The following is a 12029-nucleotide window of genomic DNA, read 5'->3' on the forward strand; positions in this document are numbered from 1 at the left end:
TCTTGTTTTCCTCACATAGGCTACTGGCAGCGTAACAGTAGCAAATTTCCCACTGACATTGATTTTGTATGGAAATGGATTGACATTTTTCTGTTTGAGTTGATTTGATTGCCATTTTATTCTAATTTTCGTCCTGAATACAAATCATATGCTAAAACCTTGCATTATGGACTATGGTGCGCAACGACAACTTTGGTTAACAAAACGTTACAAATATTCATTCTATTCACTACGATCTTTGGTTGCCGGTCCGCGAACATTTTTTAAAAATTTTGCCGGTCCCCCACTGTTAAAAGGTTAAGAACCACTGGAATAGACTATTTGCTGCGCTTGATGGCGCAATAGCGGTAAACACCAATCAATCAAGTTTATTTCGGCATAGCTCCACTTTCATTTTCAATGTACACATTAGGAGATATAACAAATCGCTTTTTTTTATATGGTAACTACACCATGGAGGCACCGAAAAAACCATGCAGTTATCTAAGTCAAGGTGCCCCCACATGGGATGTTTTACTGGATATAATAAGAATCGACAAGAATGAAAGCAAAGCTGTAAGGAAGTAAAGTGTGGGCTTCAAAAGGTAAACCATTACACCATTAGCAAACAAGGAAGAAAGAGAAGCATGAGCTGTAAGAAAAAGTAGTCTGCCCCAATAGCTCAGTTGGTTAGCTCGTAACTTCGTGAACGGAAATGCTTTAAGATCAAGCATCGCTGGTTTGACTCTCGTGGTGTGCGCTTGAGCAACACATTCTAAGGACTGCTTTCCATTCAGCGGCACCTAATGGATGGAATAATTGCCCAGCAACAACACTCTGTCAATCTCTGTAACTGGCTCTGTGTCAAGAGCATCTACAAGTATGTGAAATTACGAGAAATAACCTATCAAGGCTTTGTCAGTCCGAGGATAAAGATTCAAAAACAAACCAAAAAGTGTGGGTTTTGAAAACTATAAATTAAAATTTCTTCCTTGTCAATTCTATAGTTAGGTTCAAGTATTTAACGCACATAGCAGGTGAGCTGAGCCAAAGTTGCCAGTTTAGTGGTTTTTCCATAGAATTAGGCGAGTTTTGTTTTGGAGTCGAGGAAAAATTTTAGCCGTTGCGTTGTTTTTCATTTAATTTTGTTCCATTTTGACTTTGTTTTGCGCAAGTGTGTAGGCTGCTTTTGTGTTTGCTTCATTGCATGCAACGATTGAGCTATTTTTCTACCTTACTAATTTTCAGTGACATGTGTGATGGAAATTTTATAAATATGTGGCAGCTTTGGGAGCCCAGCAGAGGTGTACACTGTACAGGCCACAGGGTCAAGATCAGGAGCTTGATTGGATCCAAACTAGGATCTTACTGTTTTTCACCGGATCCAGATCTTGTTTTTTTAAAAGAGGCAGGATCCGGATCTCGCAGAGAAAGAGAGAAAGGATTGTGATTATTTTTATAATACCATACTGTAATAAAAATGTTTTTGCTTGTAGGCCTACTATTTATTGGCTTGAACTCTTATTGGTTGCACTAAGTTTAAACGCCCTTGCTACAAGAGTTTATTGATTTCAAAAGTTTTCTTTTGATTGTATTATTTTTAAACATCCAAAATAAAGGTTATATTTGAATAAAAACCACAGGACTTCCCTTGGCGGTCACAGCAGCACATGACTTTTTTTATTATTGACTATCAGCCTGTCTTGTTTCAACATAATTTACTATGCTTGACATTTGTCACATTAAGAACAGGGAAGCAGCTGATTCAATGACTGGTATAGTCTTTTGCTGCTTCCTGTCTGTTGTGGTATTTAGATTGCTACTGGTGCTATTTTATTCGTAGGCCTATTATGTATAATCGTACCTTATTATTCTCGCAACAGACGAAAAAGTTCTCTCTTGGATCAAACAAGCATCGGGCAACTCTAAGGCTTTCAAATATGGTAACTGCTGCTGCTTTGTCTTAAAACCAGATGTTTGTCTGTTGAGTTGGCAATATAATTAGCATAGGATAGCTTTTACTGTTTTTTGTTTGTAATTTTGTTGTACTTTTTATGTTTTTTACAAAACAATTTCAGGTTAGTTATTTTATAACTTGTTTTAAAGTCCTATCTGAAAAAGTAGATTGGAAATGTCTCGACCAAAAGGACCACCACCACCTAAATTAGCTCCAAAACCTGGAGTAGTCAAAGTTTACAAAGCAATGTGGTCTTATGTTGCCCAGCAATCAGATGAGTTGTCATTTGAAGAAGGAGATCGATTGTATATTAATGATCAGTCTGAGACTGGTTGGTGGAAAGCTACAGTGAAGGGAAAGTCCGGTTTGGTACCCAGCAACTATGTGGCAGAAGATATTGCTGATGCTATTGATTTTCCATTGCATGAGGCTTGTAAACGAGGAAATCTAAGTTTTCTTAGTGAATGCTTGGATAACAAGATTGCGATCAATGGTGTCGATAAATCTGGCAGCACCCCACTTTACTGGGCATGTCATGGTGGACATGTGGATTGTGTTGAGTTGCTTTTGCAAAGCAACTTTATTGATGTTAATTTACAAAATAAACTTGGTGACACACCTTTACATGCTGCAGCATGGAAAAGCCATCCCGAGGTCATCAGCATTCTACTGCGCAATAAAGCAGATACAAACATTAGAAATAATGACAAAAAACTCAGTTCTGAACTCGCTACTGATCCTGCCTGTGCTGCATTACTCAAGCCTAAGAGACGAGGAGGATCCCTTGGTAGTTCTAATGACGAATACCTGGGTGACTCAGACTAATGTGTACTTTTTTTTGCATAGGAATCATAAAGTATTGTGTTACACCACTTAGTATCAGATTAATTTGAAAAGCAGTCCTGAGGATTTGTTATTTCTGAAGCAAATTAACACAGCAATCTTTCAAACTCTTTTTTGTCTTTGATCGTTATACTTGGCTACTTGTTATATATACATTTATTTAATCGTTATACATTTTAAATATCTGGTACCTCACAAAACTTTGGTAATATTTTGAAATCTAAAAAAATTTGGTAATTTGTTGTTTATAGAACTGAAACTAGACTGATCATTCAGTTTAGGTCACACAGTTAACACTGAAGTAAAAAAAGTTATTCTTATATAAACACCAGGTATAACTATTAACTAATGGTGTACAAAGGACGCGTCTCTTTCATGGCATCAAATCGAGCCCTTTTCATAGAAATAGATTTTGTATACAAATTATTTTATCAATTGAATTGTTTAGTAAGTTTAATTTTTCTTAATCATTTTCAGTTTTTTTCTGTCATAGCATAGATCTGTCAAGATCACACGGCGCTGGTTCGACTCTCGGGGTGTGCGCTTGAGCAACGCATTTCAGGACTGCTCTCCATTCAGCGGCACCTAGTGAATGGAATAATTTCTCGGCAACAAGACTTCAACAATCGGAAAACTTCACTCTGCCAATCTCGGTAACCGGCCCTGCGTCAAGTGCCTCTACAAGTATGCGAACAAGTACCAGGAATAACCTATCAAGGCTTTGTCAGTCCGAGGATAAAGATTCAAAACCAAAACCAAACCAATAAAAAATAAGTTTCTTAGGTACCGGTACTGTGCTTTTTGATCTTTTTGTTACACATGTATGCACTTGTTTCTGAAATTTGCATTTTAATGGTAAAATTTTTTATTGTAATGTTTCTTAAGCTAGAACTGCGCGATCAGGTAGTTTCAGGTATTTTTCAAAGCTTCCATTTAGAGGTGTATAATTGTTTATGTGAAAGTTCATAAAATAAAAAGTATATTATATTGGCTATTTTGATCATCAAAGTAATTGTGTCGCCAACAGCCCAACATTCATAAACGTTGAAACTATGAAGTAACTGTACAGTTTCTGTTGAAAAGGAACGATCTTCCTGGCGTCAGCACTACCTGACTACTCACTATAGAACAGCGAGCATTGTGTTTCGCTAACCATACCGGTGTAGCCTCCACACTAGGGTGTTGCGTTTTTCAAAAAAATTTTGAATCTCTTTTTGGAAGTATGATTTTCTGACCGGAAATGGCGTGAAACGACACCAGAAGAAAAAATTTTTGAAAAATTTTATGTTTTAGGTGTCCCACGCTCACCCCGAAAATTTTGCGTTTTGCCGCAAATGAACATATTTTCAAACGCAAGCAATTTCTACATTTTACATCATAACGGCACCATGTTGGGTATCATTTTGATCAGAATTTTATGGAGAACATCACTAAACTATCAAAAGTTAATTTTCTGCAAGAATGTAAAAATTGAAAATTTGGCCTGGCGTAATATTTTGACAAAAATCCATTCAAAAAAGGTGGAAAAATTGGAAAATTAAACACAAAATGTTTTGAAACATATGGTATACACAATACTACAATAGTCTTATCAGTTAAACGCCAAACAGTGTCAAAACTAAGTGTCAAAAGTCATTGGGCTTGTCAATCATCCTTGAAAATCAGCGTCTGCTACTATTCGGTGAGTTCCTAACCTCTAACCCCTAACCCCAGTGGCGTAGCCAAGGGGGGGTTTGGGGGTTACAACCCCCCCCCTTTGGCACGCGTGTGACGTCACGATATTGAGAATGATGCTTTCAGTCTAAAAAAAATTGCCTAATTTTAAACAAAATTGCATTAAAAGAGCAAGTTTTGCCAATACCAAACATCTCAGCCAGGAATTAGCAACAAGAAAACATAGAAACTTAGCTTTATTTCCGAAAAATGCCGAAGAAAACATGATCTTATCCTTTTGCTATGCCACCAGACACCACCATTTTACAGGAATATTCGTAACCACATTTTTGTTGAAAATGCTCTCAGAATGCACCAAATTCAAAGTAATTTTTCAAAATTTTCTGGGCGAGGCCCCCCAGACCCCCCGCCGCTGGGTCGTCAAAACCCCCCCTTTCAAAATTCCTGGCTACGCTACTGCCTAACCCTAAAACGGCAATGATAATTAGGCTACGGTACACGATAGTTTAAAAAAAAAATTGAAAAAATCCCCCGTTAAGGGATCGGACTCACCGAAACGAGCCATTCCGTGAAAATCACCATCTCATCCGAAACTTTGAAGCTATCCAACTCTTGTATCATGGGCCAATCTAATTGATGTTTGCTGGTACACCTTCTCTTTTTCTTTCTTAGTGTCAAAACTGTGTCGTTGTCGTCGTGTGAGCGTCTGGGGCCGAGGGTCTATCCTTTTACCACCCCAGATTCACGATGTTTCCGGACTACACTGGAAGGCTACTAGAGAGCAGCCAGTCTTTGGTTTCATCATCCATGACACGCAGACCTTCCACTTCGTTAGGTGGCTTGAAGATGGAGCAGTCATTGATGATGTGGTCTGCGGTCTGTTCCTTGGCACCACATTCACAGGAGGAGAAAGAGGCCATTTCCCATTGGTGCATGGTTGAGCGGAAAAGCCCGACGCCCGAACGGAGACGGTTGAGGCTAGGGACGGTACATTACGGGACGCGCAACTCCGTTCTTTCAACATTAGAAGGGTCAATTGCCAATTTGACAGTTTTTTTACGCTTTACTGCTGGCTTGCTTTCAACTAAAAACCTTAAATTACTTTAAAACCAACTTCGCTCTTCCTATAGGCCTATAGCTAACCCATAAAAAGTAAAATATTTTGTAAATTACAAAAAAACGTAACCCTTCTAGTGTTGCGGATAAGCCAAAAGCGGATGAAGTTTCGCATCCATATGATCTACAATTCCCAGGTTGAGGCGCACCCATGCCTGTCTTGGTAGTGTTAGTTAGATGGGGCGCGTGTGTCGGCGTCGGGGATGAACGAATAGAGTCTGGTGGCGGTTGACTTCCATTCAGAACTCCATTTATGGTCCGCCCAAGCAGCCGCAGAGATGTCTTGTACATCAGCTTCGTTGATAAGAAGTTGAGCGGCTGGCACGAATGGGTGTCTTGATTTTAGTCGACGGGGGTGCTCGTTTGGGAGAGCAGAGATCTTGTGGTGAAGAAGGTAGTTAGGCTCCAGTGCCCCTCGACCGAGGGACAGAGTGGCTTCTTCGCGACGAAGCTCAGTGGGTTGGATGCCAGCGAGAATGAGGAGATAGTCCAATGGTGTGGGACGCAGGCATCCGGTCGCTGTGCGCAGGGCGCTGTTTATGGCAGTGTCGATGTTATAGCAGTGAGCACTGCGGCACCAAACAGGTGCACAGTACTCTGCTGAAGAGTAGACAAGGGCTAAGGCTGCTATACGCAAAGTGTCAGCCCTCGCCCCCCAGCTAGAGCTTGCCAGGCGCTTGAGTAGCGCAGCGCGGGATGTGAGTTTCTTGCGCAGTAACACCAAATGGTGGCGGTATGTGAGCGATCTGTCCAGTGTCACCCTAAGATATCTTGGTTCGGGGCAGAAGGACAGAGATTTTCCGTTGTTCTGGACGTGTAGCTCCCGATCCGGAATGGCCCGTTGTCCGATCCCTTAACGGGGGATTTTTTCAATTTTTTTTTAAATTATCGGGTACCGTAGCCTAATTATCATTGCCGTTTTAGGGTTAGGAGTTAGAGGTTAGGAACTCACCGAATCAGACTCACCGAATCGGACTCAACGAATAGTAGCAGACCCCTCACGATCAGCTTCCCGATTATGGAGGTGGAAAGCTGCTGCCACAGTTTTGGTTTCTCTGAGTTTCAGGCGCCAGTTCTGGAGATAGGCTGAGAGAGTTTTCATGTCCTGGCTCAAGGTGTCTTCTAGATTTTCCCACAACTTTGTAGAGTGGAGAATTGCCAGGTCGTCCACATAAGCATATTTTGCGGAGACCGTAGTTGGCAGGTCGTGGGTGTAGATGTTGAAAAGAAGTGGAGCCAGGACCGATCCCTGCTGTGGGACGCCGTTTTTCAGGCGAGATTTGTTTGCTCTCCTTGTTTGTCACTACGCCAGCCTAATGATCGGGTGTCCATCAAAAACAACCAGATGGCGAATGAGAAGCTGATTGGCAACATCACCAGATGTTTGAATAACCGAAAGGTTGAAGACAGTAACGATGCAATGTACGCAGACGACAAAATAAAAGAAACTGATGACAAAATACGAGCTTATGTCACATCAATATGTTTGGATATCACACAGTTTTGACACTTCAAAGAAAAAGAGAAGGTGTACCAGCAAACATCAATTAGATTGGCCCATGATACAAGAGTTGGATAGCTTCAAAGTTTCGGATGAGATGGTGATTTTCAAGGATGATGGACAAGCCCAATGACTTTTGACACTTAGTTTTGACACTGTTTGGCATTTAACTGATAAGACTATCGTAGTATTGTGTATACCGTATGTTTCAAAACATATTGTGTCTAATTTTCCAATTTTTCCACCTTTTTCGATTGGATTTTTGTCAAAATATTACGCCAGGCCAAATTTTCAATTTTTACGTTCTTGCAGAAAATTAACTTTTGATAGTTTAGTGATGTTCTCCATAAAATTCTGATCAAAATGATACCCAACATGGTGTGGTTATGATGTAAAATGTAGAAATTGCATGCGTTTGAAAATATGTTCATTTGCGGCAAAATGCAAAATTTTCAGGGTGAGCGTGGGACACATAAACCTTAAAATTTTTCGAAATTTTTTTTTTTGATGTCGTTTCACACCATTTCCGGTCAGAAAATCATATTTTCAACATAGGTTGTAAAATTTGCAACACCCTACTCCACACTAGCCATCAAGACTCGACTGCCGAGAAACACATGTATATACAGTTTCTTTTGATTTGAAAACAACATTGATATGACAGTCAAATATGTTATATATCATCTACATTATTAGTGCTCATTAAACTTGTTAGTTATAATCCATTTATGCATTTCAAGTATATACTTTATTGAAAAGATACTCTAGTCTATAGTGAGCTTCACTTCAAGAGAACGTTTACCAAGGCAATAGGTATTGTTCAACATGATTTATTGTGGTAAACTTAAGTTGTCACAGGCAACACAACACAATGTTAAAAGTACAAACTCGATTTGCATAATTTCTGTTTAGTTTTGTGGATTAAATGCCCCCTTTAATGCCCAGTGTAGCCAATTGGCACACCTTAATTGAGGGGACCCTGTTACTTTTTTAAAAACAAATATGTTTCCATGTCATAGTTTAATCCACCATTTTATCTCTTGTGAAGACAATAAAAGCAACAAAATTTATTGGAAACACTAATTACCCACAATTCCCTTCCGAAGAAAGCATGGTCATGAGGCGACCATTGAAAAGTTGAAATAGTCAGAAAATGAGGCAGCTTCAGAGCACTGCAGATTTGTTTATTTGAAGAAATGATTGCAGTTTTGTGTGTTTTTACCAAGTCTTATGAACAAATAACTTGCCTAAATACTTTAATTTTGAAGTTAATGTTTTTAATCTTAGTTATGTTACCAGAAATTTTGATGTAGCCAAATGGCTACATTGGGCATAGAGAGAGCCCAAATTCCATGGAATAGAATAAATTTCTGAATTTTTTTTTACTTTTATGCAGATAAGTTCTTTTTCTGTAACGCCACCTGAATTATTTACAATTGATGAAAATAATGTAGATTTGGTGTTGGATGGGATATTGGGATAGTTGTGTCCGCTGGTAACATTTCATAGTATGAGGATGAGTCCGATGAAGATGCGGAATGCCTACTTCTTCATCAATGTTATCTTTAGAGCCTTTTACTACAAGACAACCACAAGTTGAAGTGGTTGAGAAAAGTGTGAAATAGGTTCAGCCGACAAAACGATCAACCAGTAAAACCACAAAACTCCAGTAGGCTATACGTGGAAAAACCCAGTTTGGATGTTCAGTGGGAGGATCAAGGGTATACTCTGTCTCTATCTGAATATGAAACCCCTTTGGAATATTTTTTAGAGTTTTTTGATGATGAGCTGTTTGTAAATATTGTCCGTGAATCAAAACTCTAAGCTCATCAAAAAGACGAAGGTGTCTTTATAACATCTATTGCTGAAACTAAAAAGCTTATGAGAGTGCTCCTACAAATCCGTATTGTAAAGATGCCTTCAAGAAGGATGTAGGCTACTGGGAAAGACGAACGATGGAGATACTCTCCAATAGCTGACTGCATGTAGTGCCGGTCTTAGGGTTTTGCGGGCCCCAATGACAATGGTCCAATTTAGTAGCGTAGCTAGCTATATTGAACGCCGACGGGCGAAGCGCGACACCCAGCGGCGGGGGCCTGGAAGGCCTCCCCCAGAAATTTTTTAAAAAATACTTCGAATTTGATGCATTCTGAGAGCATGTTCAACAAAAATTTGGGTATGAATATTACTGTAAAATGGTGCTGTCCTGTGGCATAGCAAAAAGGATAAGATCATGTTTTCCTTGGCATTTTTCGGAAGTGTCGTGGGTGGCCTAAAAGCATGTGAGCTTGTAAAGGTGGCCCGACGCGACAATCTCAGCACTTGCCTCACTCTAAAGCCGCAACTGACTTCAAGGATACCGGTAGGCTACTTGCTTGTGAATCGAATTGAATTTTTTCCATTAGAAATATAAGGTGTTGCGACCGTGCCATATTTTAGACTGATTGTCCTGCTTTGGTGTCATGCACGTTATAACGTCCTCGTTTTGTCGCTTCTACCTTTTTGTAGACCTCTGCTATGTTTGTCATATACTGTTTTTTCTTTGCGATGGTCAGAAATAAAAACAAACGGAACTGATATAACATTTCTTCTTCGGTTTTTGACCTTCAGCAATCGAATTTACAGAACAATTTGTATCTAAGAATTTTCATTTTTGTGCCTTCTGTATGCCCAATGTAGCCATTTGGCAACATTTTTTAATTTTTTATATAAAACACAAAAAATAAAAATTTTGATAAAAATGGATTTATTGGGTCACAAATATCACTAAAAAACAAAAAAAAATTTTTTTTTGTTTGTAGAAAGTAGTCCGGGCATTAAAGGGTTAATTGATTTTTGCAAACTTTTCAAAAGCAAGCTGTATCAGTTTCTGTCATAATCCCAGCAAGCAATAAGTTTTTAGGCTAGATTGATTTATTGTCTGCGTGATGTGTACATTAAATCTATCAAAGAAACTGCTCATTTGTCAGCTGTTATGACTCTTGGTGGAAATCTTGCAGTTATTTGTGCAAATTCCTACTCATCAATGTACATACAATTTTCTTTCTGAGATTTTAAATGTCACGTTATTGTCGCAATATCTCTATGATAATAATTAATCAGCGATTGACTCTACGTTCTGTTCAGTTAGAGATGACTGTTCCAGACGGTTGTTCGCCTGGTCAAACGTCATATAAAAACCGTTCAAGTCTACTGAATATTACGTCATGGAAATTCCTAAAACATGAGCCAAAATTGCACCATCGTTCGTTAAGACTTGTGTCAAACCTGTTTAAACCGGTTTAAACCTGTTTCAGTTTGAAACCTGTTTGGACATGAAATGTTGCGTCGCGCTACTGCTGGCGTGCCTTTGAGTTATCACAAATTTTTCTGATTCATTCTTGAAGTTGTTTGTTGGAAGTCGGTCGCACATTTAACTGGTTTATTTGGTGCTTGCTAGCTGGACAAACTCTCCGTCTTTTATCCAAGTAATCTGTATCGTAGTGACAGTTTTAGAGGTGTACGGCTTTGCATCTCGATTTCGATAGCCGCGGGCTAATTTTACAGGAATACACTTATTGAATAGACGTTTCAAGGAGTGTTTCCTTTTCGGTCGATACATACAGACGAACGGATCCGGGAACTTTATGTTACAATTTTCCCACGAAGAGATTATGGTTTACCGCTGTGACCATAAAAAATAAAAGACGAGTTCTTGTCAGTTGGTAGGTCAAGAAGAAATTAAAGCAAAAAAAAATAAAAGACGATTCTTGTTAGCTGGTGGGCCAAGAAGCACTTGAAGGCATAAAAATAAACGACGTGTTTGTTGTCAGCTAGTGCAGAAGAACTACTTAGAAGTACAAGAAATAATAAAAGAAGATTCGTTGGTTGGTAGTCTACACTCTTACAGAAGCAAAAAAAAGTAAAGACATTTCTTCTCAGTTTGGTACTGAAGAAAAATAACTTTGACATTCATTGGCAAGAAAGAAGATTAAAAGACAATCCATCTGTGCTTGTAGATTCAAGTGGAAGAATCCAAGCAAGTTTGTGGACTTTAGGACTTCATACCCGTACAGCTACGGTATCGTGCATTTAAATTCTTTTTTGTATTTTTACGGTCTTTGCAGTTAAGTTTTTTATAACTACTGTAGCCTAATAATTTTGTGTGTTTGTGTAACTTCATTTTTTTTAATTGTTAATTTAGCCCCAACATTTAATATGTCTACACTCGGTGGCGACAAGGACTCGACCGCCGTAGACTCGACTGAGTTTAAGCCTGATGATGTTCTTTGCGGTCGGGCAGGCCATTCTGGGGAGGGACCCAGTAACGATGAGGCTAAGTCAGTTCGAGAGGCCCGGCATCTTAGACGGGATATTTTGACTCAAATTGGGAAACTTTCTGTATAGCCCTAGGTTCTTTGAGTGATAAGCAGGAACTGTTAATTTTTAGATCTAAGTTATCTACTTTAGAAGAGGAATTACGGCATTTCCATGCTCTTTTGACTAAAATCTTTAACTCTGCAATCTTGGCAGAACTTCGTGATAGGGTAAATCCCGAATTTAACTCGTTAAAAAATAACTTTGAACAAAAAGAAAGTGAGTTCTCAGATATGTTGGATGCTGACATACATCCTGAGGATAGCGCCTCAAATGTAAGCACTAGGATGTCTAGGACTTCGTCTCGGATAGTGGCACAAATTAACCTGCAGCTAAGACGAGAGGAGCTCCAGATACAAGCTGAGGCCGAAGCGATAGCTGCTGAGGCTGCCGCAAGAGCTGAGGCCATTCGAGCTGAGGCTGCCGCGAGAGCTGAGGCCGAAGCGAGAGCAGCTGAGGCCGCCGCGAGAGCCGAAGCGAGAGCTGCTGAGTTCGCACTCAAAGACGCTCAGTTGAGGGCTGAACAACGTAAAGAGGTAGTTTTAGCTGAATATCGATCAGAGGTGGGCTCTCGGCGTAGCTCTAAGAAGGGCTCTTCTAGGC

General features: G+C 39.6%; 1 protein-coding gene across 1 annotated transcript; it reads left to right on the forward strand.

Moving 5' to 3' along the window:
* Positions 1 to 2110: 2110 nt before the first annotated feature.
* LOC145775637 (osteoclast-stimulating factor 1-like) lies at positions 2111 to 3771 on the forward strand. Its single transcript, XM_082586962.1, has one exon. It carries the CDS (start codon positions 2111 to 2113, stop codon positions 2759 to 2761), a length of 651 nt encoding a protein of 216 aa, XP_082443088.1. The 3' UTR covers positions 2762 to 3771.
* The last annotated feature ends 8258 nt before the right edge of the window (positions 3772 to 12029 follow it).

The sequence above is a fragment of the Aplidium turbinatum genome, chromosome 8 (genome assembly GCF_918807975.1).
Source record: "Aplidium turbinatum chromosome 8, kaAplTurb1.1, whole genome shotgun sequence".
Taxonomy (NCBI): Eukaryota; Metazoa; Chordata; class Ascidiacea; order Aplousobranchia; family Polyclinidae; genus Aplidium; species Aplidium turbinatum.